Genomic DNA, 21,481 nt, shown 5'->3' with positions numbered 1-21,481 from the left:
TGGAGGCTCCTTCTTTGGAAGCTTTTAAGCAGAGGCTGGATGGCCATCTGTCAGGGGTGATTTGAATGCAATATTCCTGCTTCTTGGCAGAATGGAGTTGGACTGGATGGCCCAGGAGATCTCTTCCAATTCTTTGATTCTATGATTCTATGAACTGAATACAGATGGCAGAGGCACAGACTTGCTTGAAAAGCGAAGAAAGGAAGAACAATGACAAATGCTTAAAGCAGCAGGACACACTCCCAAGCAAAGTGTGTTGTGTTGACTTTGACCAAAGGCCTTTCTCCCATGCTTCGGCCTATTTTCCTGGGCAAGAAGGACGTTCAAATATTTCTCAAAGGCCAGGGCCACTTGGGAGGGAATCATTGATCCGGTTCCATTCCCTTCCTCTTATCGCCAGCATCAAACAACTTGAAAGCTGACTCCTCCTTCTACTGATTTATAGCCCTGAATTTCCCACGCAGGAATTGCTAGGGTGTCTCCCAATTAGCTCAGCGTTTTTAGCAGCTATTCTGGCTGACCGCCTCCTGTGCTTTGTCTCTTTCCGTCTCTCTAGAAATGTGGGCACTTTCAAACTTTCATCGTCTGATTCTTCTTCTCCCTCCAATTCCTGAGCTCTTCCCTTCCTCTTCCAAAAATGAGGAACACAGACAAGCATGTCGAGCTCTGAGGAAGATCTGGGAAGGACTCCCACTGGAGCGTTGCAGCACACCCAAATATCTGGGTGTTGCTCTGGACCGTTCTCTGATCTACAAGAAGCACTGCCTGAATATCAAGTCAAAAATAGGCGCTAGAATTATTATATCATATGATGGCTGACTGGCACAACCTGGGGATCACAACCAGACACAGTGAAGACATCTGCCCTTGTGCTTTGCTACTCTGTTGCTGAGTACGCATGCTCAGTGTGGAATATATCTCACCACACTAAAACAGTGGATGTGGCTCTGAATGAGACATGCCGCATTATCACGGGGTGTCTGCGCCCTACACCACTGGAGAAATTACACTGCTTAGCTGGTATCGCACCACCCGACATCCGCCGGGAAGGAGCAGCCAATAGTGAAAGGACCAAGGCAGAGACATCTCCAGCTCATCCCCTGTTTGGGTATCAGCCAGCATGCCAATAGTAGTAGTAGTAGTAGTAGTAGTAGTAATAATAATAATAATAATAATAATAATAATAATAATAATAATGTAAAGGTTGTCTCCTGACATTAAGTCCAGTCATGCCTGACTCTGGGATATGGTGCTCATCTCCATTTCTAAGCTGAAGAGCCTGCGTTGTCCATAGACACCTCCAAGGTCATGTGGCCATTGGCATGACTGCATGGAGCGCCGTTACCTTCCTGCCGGAGCAGTACCTATTGATCTACTCACATTTGCATGTTTTCGAACTGCTCGGTTGGCAGAAGCTAGTGCTGACAGTGGAAGCTCATGTCGCTCCCCAGAATCAACCTGCGACCTTTCGGTCAACAAGCTCGGCAGCTCAGCGCTTTAACCCAGTACACCACCGGGGGCACCAATAATAATAATAATAATAATAATAATAAACTTTATTTAATACCCCGCCACCATCTCCCCAATGGGGACTCGGGGTGGCTTACATGAGGCCAAGCCCACCAGCATATTACAATAAAGTGAAGTCAAAACACAATAACAACACAGTAAAATACATTCAACATATGAGTACGAAGACGATAAAGCAAAATCACACACAATAACATAACATAACATAACAATGAGAGGGCCGCATGTGCAAGATAAAAACTAAGACACTCAAAATACTAAAATCAGGATGAGACAGGGATGGAGCAGATTGTTTGTAAAGGAACGGGGTCATAAATACAGACCTTCACACAGGTGGGGAATATACTCTGGGGACAAAAACTGTTGGGGGGGGGCAAATGTGTATGATAATATGGCTACTCCCCATAAGCAAAAGCACTTAAGCCAACGACTTAAATCAAGAAATAGTTTTCTAAGATCTACAGAGACACTCACTGGAACACCTCAGCAAGCGAGAGTCCAAAAGTGGCAGGCTCAAACCCAGAACCTCAACCAATGGCTGATACCCAATGAGACTCCCCCTCCTGGGCACACAGAAGACTGAGCAACTTGGAAGGCCCTGAACAGACTGCACTCCGGCACCATGAGTTGCAGAGCCAACCTTAAGAAATGGGGCTACAAAGTGGAGTCCGCGACATGCGAGTGTGGAGAAGAGCAAACCACTGACCACCTGCTGCAATGCAACCTGAGCCCTGCCACATGCACCATGGAGGACCTTCTTGCGGCAACAGCAGTGGTCCAAAGACACTTAATATAATGCCAACTTTCTAAACTTTGTGATTTCTCAAATACATCACAACTCTACCCTTGGTTTGCTCCTGATAAATACAAATCTATGTTCTAAAACTGTCTTTCCAACAAAGAAATGAGTTTGAATCCAAAGGAATGCAACTCTATAATCTCTGCAAACAGTATAATCTCTTTTGGGAGGACGAGAGCTTTGCGATGATTCGGGCTGGAAGACAATGAGAAGCCGAGACCGACTTGTGCAAACTTGATCGAGACGAAATGGAGAGTCTAACGAACCCAGGCATAAGCAAACTTTGGCCTCCCTCCAGGTGTTTTGGACTCCAACTCCCAGCATTCCTAACAGCCTCAGGCCCTTTCCTTTTCCCCCTCAGCCGCTTAAGCGGCTGAGGGGGAAAAGGAAGGGACCTGAGGCTGTTAGGAATGCTGGGAGTTGGAGTAGGTGAGTGTGTTAACTAAAACCTACAAGAAGCTAGCTGAGCTTAGGAGTTTTGGCAACAGTTACATGTTTAAGTTTTCTATGGAGCATGTAAAAATCAGTTGGTGAGTGTGTTAACTGAAAAATACAAGAAGCTAGCCAAGCCCGGGAGTTTTGGCAACAGTTACATGTTTAAGTTTTCTATGGAGCATGTAAAAATCAGTTGGTGAATGTGTTAACTGAAAAATACAAGAAGCTAGCCAAGCCTGGGAGTTTTGGCAACAGTTACATGTTTAAGTTTTCTATGGAGCATGTAAAAATCAGTTGGTGAATGTGTTAACTGAAAAATACAAGAAGCTAGCCAAGCCCGGGAGTTTTGGCAACAGTTACATGTTTAAGTTTTCTATGGAGCATGTAAAAATCAGTTGGTGAATGTGTTAACTGAAAAATACAAGAAGCTAGCCAAGCCTGGGAGTTTTGGCAACAGTTACATGTTTAAGTTTTCTATGGAGCATGTAAAAATCAGTTGGTGAGTGTGTTAACTAAAAAAATATAAGAAGCTAGCCGAGTCTGGGAGTTTTGGCAACAGTTACATGTTTAGGTTTTCTATGCAGGAACTTGTCAAGACAGTTTATATTTCTGGAAGAAGATCTCTCAAAGCAACTGTTCTCATGACTGTATCTATGTTGTTCTCCATAACAAAAAGTAAACATCTTTATTCTTTACTGATCTTCTACGTGTCATATCTTCTCTCTTGCAAGGGGGTGTGTGGAAACAGAAAAAGCCTGAAGCTGTTAGGAATGGTGGGAGTTGGAGTCCAAAACACCTGGAGGGAGGCCAAAGTTTTGCCCATACCTGGTCTAACCTGTGCATTCATAACAACCCTGTCAATGGGAACTGGTAGGCATGCTTTCTTTCTTTTCTTTTTTTTGCACTGGGCTCGTGAGCTGAGCATTGCAAATCCATCACACCCAAGGTCACTTTTGCAGCAGACCGGATGACAAGGCTGTAATTTCCGAAAGATCTGGGCAGTGAACTGCAAAGGTGGCCAGGCCCTGCTTCAATTAATTCTGGCCGGCGGAGATATGTTCTCAAGGTTAACTCTTTGAGCAGAGCTTGGACTTCGAGCCTTTCCTGCAACCTCTTGGCCTTCATTCTCATTGTTTTGATGTTTGATCTCTTGTTGTTGTACCTAAAGACCTACACAAATGAACAGCCACTGCCAGAAGGGACAGAGAGTTTCAACTATGCTGATGATAGTGCCATTACTGCTCAAGCAGGGAGCTTTGAGATGGTTGAAAAGAAGCTCTCTGAAGCTCTAGGTGCTCTCACTGCCTATTACAGGGGAAACCAGCTGATCCCTAATCCATTTAAAACACAGGCATGCGCCTTTCACCTCAAGAACAGACAAGCATCCCGAGCTCTGAGGATTATTACCTGGGAAGGAATCCTACTGGAGCATTGCAGCGCACCCAAATACCTGGGAGTCACTTTGGACCGTGCTCTGACCTACAAGAAGCACTGCCTGAACATCAAGCAAAAAGTGGGCGCTAGAAACAACATCATAGGAAAGCTGACTGGCACAACCTGAGGATCACAACCAGACACAGTGAAGACATCTGCCCTTGCGCTATGCTACTCTGCTGCTGAGTCTGTATGCCCAGTGTGGAACACATCTCACCACGCCAAAACAGTGGATGTGGCTCTTAATGAGACATGCCGCATTGTCACGGGGTGTCTGCGCCCCACACCACTGGAGAAATTACACTGTTTAGCCGGTATTGCATCACCTGACATCTGCCGGGAAGTAGTAGCCAATAGTGAAAGGACCAAGGCAGAGACATCTCCAGCTCATCCCTTGTTTGGGTATCAGCCAGCACGCCAACGACTTAAATCAAGAAATAGTTTTCTTAGATCTACAAAGACACTCGCTGGAACACCTCAGCAAGCGAGAGTCTAAAAGTGGCAGGCTCAAACCCAGCACCTCAATCCATGGGTGATACCAGATGAGAGACTCCCCCCTGGGCACTCAGAAGACTGGGCGAATTGGAAGGCGCTGAACAGACTGCGCTCTGGCACCACGAGATGCAGAGCCAAACTTAAGAAATGGGGACACAAAGTGGAATCCACGGCATGCGAGTGTGGAGAAGAGCAAACCACTGACCACCTGCTGCGATGCACCCTGAGCCCTGCCACATGCACCATGGAGGACCTTCTTGCGGCAACACCAGAGGCACTCCAAGGGGCCAGATACTGGTCAAAGGACATTTAATCAACTACCAAGTTTGCGAAATATGTGGGTTTTTTTAATCTGTGTGTTTGTTTTGTTCTGTTAGAAATGTAATACAATGGTATGGTGGCTGATGACACGATAAATAAATAACCTGGAGACCTGAACTGATGAGATTAATTTACCTTCTAAATGAGCAATAATAACAAACTTTCCATCCAGCTAATGCCCAAGGACAGGCACGGGTAAGCTTTGTCCCTCCAGGTGTTTTGGACTCCAACTCCCACAATTCCTAGCAGCCGATAGGCTGTTAGGAATTGTGGGAGTTGGAGTCCAAAACACCTGGAGGGACGGAGCTTGCTCATGCCTGCTCTTGGGCATGACATTACTATCCTTGTCTCAGTATTACTGACCTGTTGAGGAAGGCGTTGCCAAAGGCGTTGAGCTTCCGGAAGGGCCGCTTGGGGTCCACGACAAGGGCGTTCCCGGGGATGATGCCCTCCACGTCGCCCTGCATCACCGCAATGAAGGAGTCTGTGGTTGGCTCCGGACCGATGCGCATCCCGGGGAAGTCCTGCTCAAGGAGGTACCTGCAACAGGTGAAACCAACATCTCAATTCAGGCCTTTCCACTTGGAATAACAACCCTGTGACCAGTTCTAGGCAAACAGACAACCCACATAAATAAAAATGTAATGTTCGTTTGTGGGATTAACAGAACTCAATAACCACTGGAGGAATTGACACCAAATTTGGACACAAGACACCTAACAACCCAATTTATGTCCTTCACTAAAAAAAAAATGATTTTGTCATTTGGGAGTTGTAGTTGCTGGGATTTATAGTTCACCTACAATCAAAGAGCATTCTGAACCCCACCAACGATGGAATTGAACCAAACTTGTCACACAGTTCTCCCATACCAAGAGAAAATACTGGAAGGGTTTGATGGGCAGTGTCCTTTGGTTTTGGAGTTGTAGTTCACCTACATCCAGCGATCACAGTGGACTCAAACAATGATGGATCTGGACCAAACTCTACACCAGGGGTAGGGAACCTTCGGCCCTCCAGGTGTGGTGGACTTCAACTCCCACAATTCCTTGAGGCTCGTGTAAGCCTTTGGGGCGAATGCCGAGCCTCAAGGAATTGTGGGAGTTGAAGTCCACCACACCTGGAGGGCCGAAGGTTCCCTACCCCTGCTCTACACGAATACTCAATATGCCCAATTTTGAACACTGATGGAGTTTGGGGGAAATAGACCTTGACATTTGGGAGTTGTAGTTGCTGGGATTTATAGTTCACCTACAATCACAGAACATTCCGAATCCCACCAATGATAGAATTGGGCCAAACATCCCACACAGAACCCCCATGACCCACAGAAAATACTGTTGGTCATGGCAGGTTCTGACACCCCCCTAGTGACCCCCCCCCCCAGGGTCTTGACTTTCCAGGTTCGGAAATGCTGCCTTAGGGCCATCCAGTCCAACTCCCTTCACCAGGGCAAGAAAACATCATCAAAGCCCTCCTGACAAAGGGCCACTGGATGAATTGACACCAAATTTGGACACAAGATGCTTATCAGGCCAACAAGTGACCATCACTCATAAAAACACTGAAAAACACAATGGAAGGGACTTAAAAAGCCAAAAAAAATTATGGCATTACAATGCATGCGCATAACCACATATATAGACAAACACACACAAACATGTGCATATATAGACACACAAAACACATATAAATACACTGGGCCACAGCAATGTGTGGCCGGGGGTGGCTAGTCTATATAAATAAAAATGTAAAATAAAATAAAAAATACATTGCATTACAACGTATGCATATAACCACATAAATACACATATACACAAATATATATATACACACAAAACACATATAAACAGGCTGGGCCACAGCAACGCATGGAAGGAGATGGCTAGTCTATATAAATAAAAATGTAATGTTAGTTTGTGGGATTAACATAACTCAAAAACCACTGGGGGAATTGACCCCAAAATTGGACACAACACACCTATCAGGCCAATGAGTGACCATCACTCATAAAAATACTGAAAAACACAGTGGAAGAGACTCAAAAAGCCAAAAAATAAAATAAAAAATATTACATTGCAATGTATGCATATAACCACATAAATACACATATATACAAATATATATACACACACAAAACACATATAAACAAGCTGGGCCACAGCAATGCATGGCAGGGGATGGCTAGTCTATATAAATAAAAATGTAATGTTAATTTGTGGGATTAACATAACTCAAAAACCACTGGACAAATTGACCCCAAATTTGGACACGGTACACCTATCAGGCCAATGAGTGACCATCACTTATAAAAACACTGGAAAACACAGCGGAAGAGACTTAAAAAAGTCTCCTGTCAGCCCGAAAGGCGACTTGGAGCAGATTACAAAAATTCGATGCCTCAACAGTCATATCAAAAAGTATAACAATCATAAAAAACTATTAAAATATTAACATATAATATAAAAAATATAAAACTGTACAATCCTTAAGACATTGTGGAGAGGACTTGGGATTGTGGAGGCAGACATGATTCAAGAAAGTCAGCATTTGAGCACTGATTTACATCTCTAGAGAGCAGGGTTTGGATTCATGCTCAGCCATGGAAACGCAATGGGAGACCCTGGGCAAGTCACACTCTCTCAGCCGTAAGTCAGAAACTACTCAAAGACGCTCAACAGCAACGTCTCAGTTCAATAAATAATAATAATAATAATAAAACTATTTATATTCTGCCCTATCTCCCTGGGGGGAACTCAGGGCAGATTCCAACATACAACTGAAAACATTCGATAGACCGACCAATATCAACATAATAATCCCAGAGGAATTGATGCGTTGCTGGGATATTGTTTACAAAATATTGGACTAGATGCAGGAGCAGCGTAGCAACAACTGGAAAGAGATACCACATTGCAAAAACGAAGAAGAAGAAGAGCATTTCAACATGTCTGAGCAAACTTGTTCCTTCCAAACCCGGGAAAGGAAACACTCATCCCAGGTGAGCCTTGTGTAAACAAAGACAAGCAGGTGAATCCTTCCAGAGACCATTGGAAGGCTTATCTCAAAGCACACTGTATCCCAGGGACAATGGAGTCTTTTACCAGGCTCCGCTTTTCTTATAATCATCCTTTTGGCGGCCCAATGTCTGCTCTAGAGGCAGCCGCTTTGCCCTTTTCTCTCTGTTTTGCTTTTCAGCGAGGGATTGTGGGGGCAGCTGCTGTTTACCTTCCCTGCTGTTAAAAGACACAGGGGTTGCAACACAGCAAAATCCTGCATGCCAATAACATGTAAATGCATGATTTAAAAGGGCACAATCCCACTCTTATACATTGCTATGCAGGATTTCAATGTGTTAAAAGCTCAACATGTGTTGATCCTGTAGTGTATTGGTTCACGTTTTATAGATATACAAGGGTTATCCCGAAATAAAACTTACATGGATTGTAGCATAGGTATTACATTATTTTTTCACATTTCAATCCATTTTATCATCCGTGGGACAAGTTTTTGATGCCTGTTTCATAGAAGTTTCCCTCCGCCTTTTTCAGCCAATTCGTCACTTCGATTTTTACATGGCCGTTGTCGGAAAAGTGTTTTCCACATAGGTGTTACTTCAGTTTAGTAAACAGATTATAGTCACCGAGTGCAGGACAGGGCTGTGAGCGGAGTGGCTGAAAACATTCCAACCAAATGAAGTCAACAGCTCTTGTGTTGCATGAGTGGTGTGTGAATGCACATTGTCATGAAAGAGACAGACTCCCGTCATCAGTATCCCACAATGTTTGTTTTGGATGGCTCTGTGAAGTTTCTTCATTGTCTCACTATATATTCTGTACCCATTTTGTCATAGGGTGTCTTGACATTACATCCTCTCCATCAACTGAAATGATTTTGCGATGAATAACAGCAACGTTCATGCCCTTAGCATTTAGGTAGCATCTCTAACCTTCATGACAATGCCAGTTGGCGAACTACTGACGACTGGCATTGCTCATTCACTTCTGCTGGCTTCCCGCTAAATGGCAATGAGACCAAGTTCCCCTACGAAAATTCCCCGTGAGAGCTACGTGCCTTGTAACTTTGCAGATATCCTTCATACAGTGCAAAGTTCACACTTGGAGGGAAGCAGAATGAGGACCCTCATCTCTAACCTTCACCACAGTGCCAGTTGGCGAGCTACTGACGACTGGCATTGCTCGTTCACTTATGCTGGCTTCCCGCTAAATGGCAATGAGACCAAGTTCCACTGAGAAAATTCCCCGTGAGAGCTACGTGCCTTGTAACCTTACTTTCCAGATATCCCTCACACAGTGCAAACTTCACACTTGGAAGGAAATGGAATGAGGACACTCATCTCTAACCTTCACCACAATGCCAGTTGGTGAGCTACTGACGACTGGCATTGCTCGTTCACTTCTGCTGGCTTCCCGCTACATGGCAATGAGACCAAGTTCCCCTACGAAAATTCCCCGTGAGAGCTACGTGCCTTGTAATTTCACACATGGAGGGAAACGGAATGAGAACACTCAGCTCTAACCTTCACCACAATGCCAGTCGGTGAGCTACTGACGACTGGCATTGCTCGTTCACTTCTGCTGGCTTCCTGCTACATGGCAATGAGACCAAGTTCCCCTGAGAAAATTCCCTTGTAACTTCACACTTGGAGGGAAACGGAATGAGGACCCTCATCTCTAACCTTCACCACAATGCCAGTTGGTGAGCTACTAACGACTGGCATTGCTCGTTCACTTCTGCTGGCTTCCCGCTACACGGGAATGAGACCAAGTTCCCCTGAGAAAATTCCCCATGAGAGCTACGTGCCTTGTAGCTTCACACTTGGAGGAAAACGGAATGAGGACTCTCATCTCGAACCTTCACCACAATGCCAGTTGGTGAGCTACTGATGACTGGCATTGCTCGTTCACTTCCGCTGGCTTCCCGCTATACGGCAATGAGACCAAGTTCCCCTGAGAAAATTCCCCATGAGAGCTACGTGCCTTGTAGCTTCACACTTGGAGAGAAACGGAATGAGGACGCTCATCTCTAACCTTCACCACAATGCCAGTTGATGAGCTACTGACGACTGGCATTGCTTGTCCACTTCTGCTGGCTTCCCACTACATGGCAATGAGACCAAGTTCCCCTGAGAAAATTCCCTGTGAGATCTACGTGCCTTGTAACTTCACACTTGGAGGGAAACAGAATGAGGACGCTCATTTCTAACCAATTTGTATTCTCTATTTGCTTCTGACATGATAAATAAATAGAATTACTCTCATTATTACCACCGCCACCTCTTTTCAATAGAGATAAAGGAGAGAAATAATATTTCCCACCTCTACATGTATTGCATGACTTAATGCAGACATGTTATTGCAGAACAAGGTCCGGCTTACCAGGACTTTACCTTTAAGAAGAGCGCACCTGGCTGCCCTTGGCCCTGAGATGCCAGAGCGTTGGGTTTCAGCAGCGAAAGAACAGGTAGAAATACCTGGGCCGTTCAAGGCCACTGATCAGCAGGTGAACTTCAGCCAGCTTTATTGCGACCTCATTGATTTTCATCTCTTTGTTTTTCTAACTTCAGTTTCTTTCTAAGGCCGAGAAGGAGGAGAACTGGCCGGGAATTCTGCTCTCCCAAATCTTGCCAAGCTTAGCTGTTTATTGCTCAGCTTTAACAAAGAAAGGCACATTTATTGCAGCTTTGATGAAGAAAAGCAAAGTAAATCTCACTCGGCTCCCTTTTATAGATTCCTCCAAACCAGAGCTTGGCTTCATGGAGGGGCTCCAGTCAAACTAATCCAGGTGATAGATATATATATATCAATAGAGGATCCAAGTTAAGCATTTTGTCTTGCAAACTCACATGATGCGCACAAGCATTAATTATACTGAGAGTTTTGGAAAAAAACAGGAACCAGGCATATCTTCAGCAGCTAAATCAGGCCTGGGCAAGCTTCAGCTCTCCAGGTGTTTTGGACTTCAACTCCCACAATTCCTAACAGCTGGTATCTTTCTTGGGCCCTTCCATACACGAAATCCCACAATATCTGCTTTGAACTGGATTATTTGAGTCCACACTGCTATATTACTTAGGCGATCCCTCGTTGGACGAGTAGGATAGTCTTCCAGGCGGACCCGGTCGGGGTTGGCTTGACGCGCCTTCCTCTTGGCACGTTTCTCTCTTTCACCCTCCATTCGTGCCTTTTCAAATTCTGCAGCACTGCTGGTCACAGCTGACCTCCAGCTGGAGCACTCAAGGGCCAAGGCTTCCCAGTGCTCCGTGTCTGTGCCAGAGTTTTTAAGGTTGGCTTTGAGCCCAGCTTTCAATCTCTTTTCCTGCCCTCCAACATTACATTTTCCGTTCTTGAGTTTGGAGTAGAGCAACTGCTTTAGGAGATGGTGGTCGGGCATCTGGACAACGTGGCCAGTCCAGCGGAGTTGATGGCGGAGGAGCATCGCTTCAATGCTGGTGGTCTTTGCTTCTTCCAGCACGCTGACATTTGTCCACCTGTCTTCCCAAGACATTTGCAGGATTTTCCAGAGGCAGCGCTGATGAAATCATTCCAGGAGTTGCATGTGGTGTCTGTAGATACTCCATGTCTCAGGCGTGTAGCAGGTTTGGGAGGACAATAGCTTTATAAACAAGCACCTTGGTCTCCCTACGGACAAACACTCTCTGCTTCATTTGGAAAAATGCTGCACTCGCAGAGCTCAGGCGGTGTTGTATTTCAGTGTCAATGTTGACATTTGTGGAGTGGTGGCTGCCAAGGGAGAGGAAAGGCTCAACATTTCCTAATGTGACACCATTAAGCTGTATTTCTGGCATTGCAGAGGGATTGGCTGGTGACTGCTGGAAGAGCACTTTGGTTTTCTCAATGGTCAATGACAGGCTGAGCTTCTCGTATGCCTCTGCAAAGGTGTTTAGAGTGGCTTGTAGATCTTCTGAATGTGCACAGATGACATTGTCATCAGCATATTGGAGTTCTATAACAGATGTTGTTGTAACCTTGGTTTTGGCTTTCAGTCTGCTGAGGTTAAACACTGCTATATATTCTATTTCAAAGCAGATATTGTGAGATTTCCTGCCTTGATATTCTGGGTGACATGGCTGTGTGGAAGGGCCTAAGAAAGATGCCCTGTGTTATTTGCACAGAGAAATTACTTCAAATCCTATTTGTAATTAGATTGATAAGCAAAGTATCTGTACACTGAAGACATGAAGTTCGTGGTAAATAAATTATGTCTGCTTATATTTGTCTTTTGAGAGCATGATTTAAAGGAAATATATTTTAAGGGAAAATAGATGTTTTGGGGCAACTAAAAGTAGATGTTTTGGGGTAACTTTTGAAACTCTCTGTGTGTGTTTATGTATGTATGTACATATATGTATGTACATATACAAATGTATGCACATATGTATTTTCCTGTTGGAGGACAGGAAAGGAGATTTAAAGATGGGCTTAAAGCCAACCTTAAAAACTGTGGCATGGACACCAAAAACCAGGAAGTCCTAGCCCTTGAGCACTCTAGCTGGAGGTCAGCTGTGACTAGCAATGCTGCAGAATTTGAAGAGGCACAAATGGAGAAATGTGCCAAGAGGAAGGTGCATCAAGCCAACCCCGACTGTGACCGCCCTCCACCTGGAAACCAATGCCCTCACTGTGGGAGAACATGCAGGTCAAGAATAGGGCTCCACAGTCACCTATGTACCCATCGCCAGGACACTGCACTTGGAGGACAATCTTACTTGGACAACGAGACATGGCCAAAGTATATGTATGTATATATGTATCTATGTGTGTGTATATATATATATGTGTGTGTGTGTGTGTATCTGTGTGTGTGTATATATATGTGTGTGTGTGTGTGTATACATACACACACACACACACACACACACACACACACACACACACACAAGCTGTCCCCTGCCTCGCTTTGCTGTGGCTGTCTGTATATATGTTTGTGTATGTATATATGTGTATATGTGTGTGTATATATTTGCATATATATATATGTATATATGTTTGTTTGTGTATATATGTGCTTTTGCGCATGCGCTGTAATGTATTTTTTTGGCTTTTTAAGTCTCATCCACTGTGTTTTTTTGAGTTTTTATGGGTGATGGTCACTCGTTGGCCTGAGAGGTGTCTTGTGTCCAAATTTGGTGCCAATTCGTCCAATAGTTTTTGAGTTATGTTAATCCCACAAACGAACATTGCATTTCTATTGATATAGATATGAATGTATGGTGGGGAACGACCTGTTCTTGGTAAAGAACAGGTCGTGTTCTTTACCAAGAGGTTATGGCATCATTTTTCAAAGGGTTATAGCTTCTAATAAGGTCATGCCTTCTCAAAGATCATAATGTCTCCAAAAAGGTTCTGGTGATCTCCATTTTCCAAAACATATTACTATATTTACGTCCCACTTTGTTTCCAATCTGGTACCTTATCAAGGCAGCTTATGAAAGTTAAAGGCTCTGCAAAACACGACAATAATGCTCCTGTGAGGCAGCACAGTCACCCCAATCCCTCTTTTTCCTCCTCCTCATTCTAGCTTCAAGTTTCTTAGTAGCATCAGCATTGTTTCCAGAATCTTTTTTCTGGGCATTTATGAACAGAATCATAGAATCATAAAGTTGGAAGAGACCTCATGGGCCATCCAGTCCAACCCCATTCTGCCAAGAAACAGGAAAATCGCATTTAAAGCACCCCCGACAGATGGCCATCCAGCCTCTGTTTAAAAGCTTCCAAAGAAGGAGCCTTCATCACAGTCCAGGGCAGAGAGTTCCACTACTGAATGGCTCTCACAGTCAGGAAGTTCTTCCTCATGTTCAGGTGGAATCTCCTCTCTTGTAGTTTGAAGCCATTGTTCTGCATCCTAGTCTCCAAGGAAGCAGAAAACAAGCTTGCTCCCTCCTCCTCCCTGTGGCTTCCTCTCACATATTTATACATGGCTATCATGTCTCCTCTCATCCTTCTCGTCTTCAGGCTAAATATGCCCAGCTCTTTAAGCCGCTCCTCATAGGGCTTGTTCTCCAGACCCTGGATCGTTTTAGTCACCCTCCTCTGGACACATTCCAGCTTGTCAATATCTCTCTTGAATTGTGGTGCCCAGAATTGGACACAATATTCCAGGTGTGGTGTAACTAAAGTGGAATAGAGCATGGGGAGCAGGACTTCGCTAGATCTAGACACTAGGCTCCTCTTGATGCAAGCCAAATCCCATTGGCTTTTTTTGCTGCCACATCACATTCCTGGCTCATATTCAACTTGTCCAAAGACAGATGGAAAACAGAAGAAAAGGAAAGTCTTCTTCAGCTGATCCAAAAATATACAAATATAAATTTGTGGCACCAAAATAGTAATCACAGGGATAGAGGGTGGCGATCATTCCTGGATGAGTCTTGAAAGAAACTCTCCAGAAAGGTTTGCAATGTTTGTATTTGCTACACAAGGCTTTCCAGACCTGGCCGTTTCCCTTCACCTGCCCATTGTCTGAGCTTTGGGTGAAAGGCTTGCTGAAACACGTCGCTCTTCTTCTTTGTAGAAACCCATGCCCAAGCCTTCCCAGGTTAATTCTACCTCTGAATCACATTTTCCGTTCAAGAAATCATGCAGAGGAACTAACAATCTCCCTCTTCAAACGAGGTAGACCTGTTTAAGCACCTTGGAGCATTCACTCATGCGTGTCCCATCTTCCAGTCTCAAGGGGAAGATTCAAGTGCATTATTATTATTATTACTACTACTAGTTGTACCCACCATATGTTGCTGTGGCCAACCTTCCCTCCCTCTTTCTCTCCTTCTTTCCCTCCTTCCTTTGCTCCCTCTTTCCTTCCTTTCCTTACTTCTTTCCTTCTCTCCTTCCTTCCTTCTCTACCTCTTTCTTTCCTTCCCTTTTTATTTTCCTTCCTCTTTCTCTCCTTTCTTCCTTCTCTACCTTTGCTTCTTTCTTTGCTTCCATGCTTCCTTCTCTCTTCCCTTCTTTCCTTCCCTCCCTCTTTCTCTCCCTCCTTCCTTCGCTCCCTCTTACCTTCCTTCCTTTTTTCTGTCCTTCTCTCCTTCCTTCCTTCTCTACCTCTTTCTTTCCTTCCCTTTTTATTTTCCTTCCTCTTTCTCTCCTTTCTTCCTTCTCTACCTTTGCTTCTTTCTTTGCTTCCATGCTTCCTTCTCTCTTCCCTTCTTTCCTTCCCTCCCTCTTTCTTTCCCTCCTTCCTTCGCTCCCTCTTACCTTCCTTCCTTTTTTCTGTCCTTCTCTCCTTCCCTCTCTACCTCTCTTTCCTTCCTTCCTCTTCTCCTTCCTCTTTCTCTCCTTTCTTCCTTCTCTACCTCTTTCCTTCCTTTGCTTTTCCCTTCCTTCCTTCTCTTTCCTCTCCTTCCTCTTTTTCTGCTTCTTTCCTTCCTTCACTCCCTCTTTCCTTCCTTTCCTTTTTTCTGTCCTTCTCTTTCCTTCCTTCTTTACCTCTTTCTTTCCCCCTTTTCTGTTTCCTTTCTCTCCTTTCTTCCTTCTCTACTTTCCTTCCCTCTTTGCTTCCATGCTTCCTTCTCTCTTTCCTTCCCTCCCTTTTTCTCTCCTTCCTTTTTACTTCTTTCTTCCCTCCCTTCCCTTCATTTCCTTTTTTTCTGTATCGCCATTTAGCTTTTCATCATTTAGCTTTTTGGGGTTTTTAAGTCCTTTCCACTTTTGGGGGGGGGGGGGCAGTTATGAGTGATGGTCACTTTTTGGTCTGTTAGGGGTGTAGTGTCCAAATTTGTTGTCAATTCGTCCAGTGGTTTTTGAGTTATGTTAATCCCACAAACGAACATTACATTTTTATTTATATAGCTTTCTCCAAATGTCTTGGACTAAAAATCCCATCCTCCCAACTAAATATGGAATTCGTAGCATTTTTTTTCATGTCATGAGCGACTTGAGAAACTGCAAGTTGCTTCTGGTGTGAGAGAATTGGGTGACACTCTCTCAGCCTCAGAAGGCAATGGCAGGCACCAGAATGAACCTCTTGGGGAGCCAGCACAGTGTTAAGTGTTCCCAGTGGCGGGGTCATTATGACTCTTGGGTTCAAAGCCATGCTTCTCCATTGATACGCATTGAGTTACACTAGGCGTGGGGCAAAATTCAGCCCTTTCCCAACATCTGGACACACTTGCTGGGGAATTCGGCCTCTGGCTGGTGCACAAAGCAGCTCAGAACTTTTATTTCCCTTGGTGGATTTTTATAATAATACTAGCTTTACCTGCCTTGCATTGCTGTGGCCAACCTTCACCCCCTCTTACTCTCCTTCTTTCCCCCCTTCCTTCACTCCCTCTTTTCTTCCTTTTTCTTTTCCTTCCCTTTCTCTTTTTCCTTCTCTGCCTCCTTCCTTCCTTCACTTTTTGCTTTCATTCTTCCTTCTGTCTTTCCTCCCTCTTTCTCTTCCTTTCTCTACTCCCTCTTTCCTTCCATTCCTTTTTTCTTTCCTTCTCTCCTTCCTTCTTTCTCTACCCTTTTCATCCCTTCTCTTTTTCCCTTTCTCTTTTCTTCCTTCTCTGCCTCTTTCCTTCCTTCCTTTGCTTTTCGCTTCCATCGTTCCTTCTGTCTTTCCTTCCCTCCCTCCCTCTTTCTCTCCTTCCTTCCCTCCCTCTTTCCTTCCTTCCCTTTTCTTCTTTCCTTCCCTACCTCTTTCCTTCCTCCTTTTTTCTTTTCCTTTCCTTTCTCCCCTTTCTTCCTTCTCTGCCTCTTTCCTTCCTTCGCTTTTTGCTTCCATCCTTTCTTCTGTCTTTCCCTCATTCTTTCTCTCCTTCCTTTGCTCCCTCTTTCTTTCCTTTTTTCTTTCTTTCTCTTCTTCCTTCCTTCCCTACCTTTTTCTTTCCTATCCCTCTTCTTTTCCTCTTTCCTCCTCTACCTCTTTCCTTCCTTCCTTTGCTTTTTGCTTCCATCGTTCCTTCTGTCTTTCCTTCCCTCCCTCTTTCCTTCCTTCCTTTTTCTTCTTTCCTTTCTCCTTTTTTCTTTTCCTTTCCTTTCTCTCCTTTCTTCATTCTCTGCCTCTTTCCTTCCTTTGCTTTTTGCTTCCATCCTTTCTTCTGTCTTTCCCTCATTCTTTCTCTCCTTTCTTCCTTCTCTACCTCTTTACCTCCTTCCTTTGCTCCCTCTTTCTTTCCTTTCCTTTTTTCTTTCTTTCTTTCTCTTCTTCCTTCCTTCCCTACCTTTTTCTTTCCTATCCCTCTTCTTTTCCTCTTTTCTTCTCTACCTCTTTCCTTCCTTCGCTTTATGCTTCCATCCTTCCTTCAGTCTTTCTCTTTCTTCCTCTTCTTCCTTCCTTCATTCCTTCCTTTCCTTTTTTCTTTTCTTCTCTACCTTTCCTTCCTTCGCTCTTTGCTTCCATGCTTCTTTCTCTCTCTCTCTCCCCTTCCTTCCCTTTTTTTCTGTATATTAGCTTTTCAGGGTTTTAAAGTCCTTTCCACTGTTTTTCTTTTGGGGGGGGGGTTATGAGTGATGGTCACTCGTTGGTCTGTTAGGGGTGTAGTGTCCAAATTTCGTGTCATTTCGTCCAGTGGTTTTTGAGTTATGGTAATCCCACAAACAACCATTACATTTATTTATTTGTTTGTATATATAGTGTGCCAGAAGCCACTTGAGGAACTGCAAATCTCTTCTGATGTGAGAGAACTGGTCATCAGCAAGAACATTGCCTGGGTGTTTTTGATGTTTTACCATCCTTGTGGGAGGCTTTTTTCATGTTCCCATGTGGGGAGCTGGAGCTGACAGAAGGAGCTCACCTACTCTCTCCCCAGATTCAAACCTCCAACCTATTGGTCTTCAGTCCTGCTGGCACAAGGGTTTAACCCTTTGTGCCATTGGAGGCATAACACACCTGGGAAGGCATCAATGGGGGCTAATAGTGCATCTACACTGCAGAACGGATGCAGTTCGACACCACTTCAGCGGCTGTGGCTCAATGCTATTGAATCACGAGAGCTGTAGTTTGGCAAGATTTTTCACCTTGCTGGTACCTCACCAAACTACAACTCTCACGGCAGTTCACGTGGCGCCAAACTGCATTAAAATTCTATAGTGTAGACGCACCCTACAAGATACAAACTGGTTCAGAATTCCCTTTTGGAATCTTGAGTCATGGAAGAATGGTTCGGGATTTGGAGAAAACATTCCTCAGGATGATTACGAGACCAGTTTTGGAAAGGCCCAAAGCACCCGGAATGAGTATCCTACTTCAGGTCTCCCCGCTCCCTGATCCATCTTCGGAATAGCCTTCAATTAGGAACATGCAACTCAATTACGCAGCCGCTGGCCGCCTCTCATTTTCTGAGAAAATGCTCACTCAGGATTCCCGAAACTCCTCTCTCGGAAAAAGAAACCTCTATTCTGTGGTTTGCTGACTACCTTGATTGGCACCAGCCGAGTCCGTCTTTCCCCAAAACCATTTGCAAGCACTTTACCATCTGCAACAAGTGATGCAAAACCACGCCTGTCGAGTCATGCTCATCCCATGTTCACCCAGAACCACATATGTTGTTATTATTGTATTGTCGAAGGCTTTCATGGCCGGAATCACTGGGTTCTTGTAGTTTTCTTCGGGCTATATGGCCATGTTCTAGAGGCATTCTCTCCTGACGTTTCGCTTGCATCTATGGCAAGCATCCTCAGAGATAGTGAGATCTGTTGGAAGTAGGAAAAAGGGTTTATATATCTGTGGAATGACCAGGGTGGGACAAAGGACTCTAATCTATTGGAGCTAGGTGTGAATGTTTCAACTGACCACCTTGATTCGCATATAACTCTCCAGGCCAATGGAGACTCCACCTCAGACATCAGAAGAGCTGCAAGACCGAGAACAAGCCACGAGGATAAAGACGAAGATCCACCCACAGGGAAAGGGTTCTTGCCAGACATCAAGGGATCCACTGACCGCAGAGGGAAACTGATGAGGAAACACAACCTACAAACTATCTAGAGACCCACCAAGAAAATCTAACAAATGCTACGCTCAGCAAAGGTCAAGAGGGATCCTCTCACTTCTGCAGGAGTCTACCGTGTACCATGCAGCTGAGGACAAGTCTACATTGGGACCACCACACGCAGCAGCACTGCCCAGACACAAATCAAGGAACATGAAAGGCACTGCAGACTACTTCAACCAGAGAAGTCAGCCATAGCAGAGCACCTGAGGAACCAACCTGGACACAGCATTTTATTTGAGAACACAGAAATGCTGGACCACTCTCACAACCACCATGTCAGACTACACAGAGAAGCCATTGAAATCCACAAGCATGTGGACAATTTCAACAGAAAGGAGGAAACCATGAAAATGAACAAAATCTGGCTACCAGTATTAATAAACTCTAAAATTACAACAGTACAACAACAGAGAGGAAACAAACAAGGACATCTAATCACCTCTCAACAAAAGTTTGCTCCAGGCACTGTCAGGCCATTACATGCTAATCAAGGTGGTCAGTTGAAACATTCACACCTAGCTCCAGCAGACAAGAGTCCTTTGTCCCACCCTGGTCATTCCACAGATATATAAACCCTTTTTCCTAGTTCCAACAGACCTCACTACCTCTGAGGATGCCTGCCATAGATGCAGGCGAAACGTTAGGAGAGAATGCCTCTAGACTATGGCCATATAGCCCCCAAAAACCTACAACAACCCAGTAGTGCAAGTTCTCATGCAGGTCGATAAAGGGCCGGCTGGCCTTACCTGATGAAGGTGGTCTTCCCCGTGGAGTACTGCCCCACCAGGAGCACCATAGGCTTGTTGTCAAAGTCCGCATCTTCCAAAGCCGGAGAGTGGAACTCATGGAACTTGTAGTACTCCTCCAGCGGGAGCAGCTTGGTCTTGTAGAGCTTCTTGAGGCCGCCGCTCACCGTCTGGAAGACTTCTGGGTCCTTCCTCCGCTTGTCATCGTGACCCAGCCAGCTGAACATGGTGTTGTTGTTGTTGTCGCCCCAAAAGAAGTCTCACAGATCGATCGGACCAAGAGGTGAAGGAGGCGCTTCAGTGCTTCTTTGGAAACGTCCGGGTTTTGGAAGTGAAAAGTGGGTTGGGCTGGATGCCTTGTCTTCTGCCTTTCCTATCTCTCTATGTTTAAAGACTTCCTTGCTCGTCTTCTTAGGAAATGCCACTGCTCCCTTACCCTCTAAATTACCTATCTAAAAAAGAGTTTCTTGTTGGTCGTCTTTGGATTTGCCACGCCACTACCTTGCTCTCTACCTTCCCTATTTATCGATCTATGTTTGAAATACTTCCTTGCTCGTCTTGTTAGGAAATGCCACCTCTGCCTTAACCTCTAAGTTCCCTATTTATCTCTTTTTAAAAGTGTTTCTTGTTATTCTTCTTAGGATATGGCACCACTGCCTTGCTCTCTACCTTATCTATCAATCAATCTATGTTTAAAAGGGGTATTTGTTTGTCTTCTTGGAAAATATACCTGCTCCCTTGATCTCAACCTTCCCTGCAATAATATATATAACTTGTCTTCTTGGAAAATACTACTACTGCCTTGCTTATGAGCTTCTTTATCTATCTATTTGTTTATTATATCTTAAAGGAAAATGCCACTAACTGCTTTGATTGGTTGCTACCTTCCCTACCTCCCAAATTATATATCTCTATATATTCTATATATATATATATATATATGAATGAAAATGCCACCAACTGGCAAGTTTCTTTACTTTTGCAATTATCTATTTATCTATGTTTGCAAAGCAATGGACTCTAGCAACTGTTTCTGGAAAATAGAGAATAGTAGCTATAGCCCTCATATATATATAGATATTATATTCAATATATGTATAGAGAGAGAGACTTATATATAAAATACCACCAACTGCCTTAATTGGTTGCTACCTTTTCTACCTCCTTGATTATAGATATAATTAAAGAAAAATGCCACCACTGCTTTCCTTGCTGGCAAGTTTCTCTACTTTTGCAAATTATCTATTTATTTATGTTTGCAAAGCAATGGACTCTAGCTACTGTTTCTGGATAACAGAGAATAGTAGCTATAGCCTATAATCTTATATATTTATTTATAATCTTATATATCAAATGCCACCAACTGTCTTTTCGACCTCCCAAATGTCTATTTAAAGAAAATTGCACCACTGCATTCCTTGCTGGCAAGTCTCTCTACTTCTGCAAATTATCTATCCATCTCAATAATAATAATAATAATAATAATAATAAAAAGAATGCAAAGCAATTGACACTAGCCACTTTTCCCTTAGATAATTGAGAATATCAACTATTTTCAATCATGATAGTAATGTTAAAAAGAATGCAAAGCAATTGACAACAGTCACTTTCCCTTAGATAATTGATAATATCAGCTATTACCAATAATAATAATTTATAATTATATTTTCAAAGGGGTGCAAAGCAATTGCCCCTTTTCTGAAGAAAATATAAGTCAATATATATATTACCAATAATAATAGTAACAATAAATCAATA

At 44.0% G+C, this 21,481-nt stretch overlaps 1 protein-coding gene across 1 annotated transcript in view; it reads right to left on the bottom strand.

Moving 5' to 3' along the window:
* The window catches only part of LOC132779076 (EH domain-containing protein 3), a 38,363-nt gene extending 16,919 nt beyond the window's left edge, over positions 1-21,444 (bottom strand). The window contains exons 1-2 of the mRNA XM_067470436.1: positions 19,724-21,444; positions 5,378-5,554 (exon numbers count right to left, since the gene is read on the bottom strand). Of these exons, the coding sequence (XP_067326537.1) occupies positions 5,378-5,554; positions 19,724-19,950 (404 nt within the window). The 5' untranslated portion in view covers positions 19,951-21,444. The remainder of the gene's footprint in view (positions 1-5,377; positions 5,555-19,723) is intronic.
* Between the last annotated feature and the right edge of the window lie 37 nt (positions 21,445-21,481).

The sequence above is a fragment of the Anolis sagrei genome, chromosome 6 (assembly GCF_037176765.1).
Source record: "Anolis sagrei isolate rAnoSag1 chromosome 6, rAnoSag1.mat, whole genome shotgun sequence".
NCBI classification, from domain to species: Eukaryota; Metazoa; Chordata; class Lepidosauria; order Squamata; family Dactyloidae; genus Anolis; species Anolis sagrei.
The sequence above is the reverse complement of the archived record's forward strand: the minus strand, read 5'-3'. Positions and strand labels throughout refer to the sequence as shown.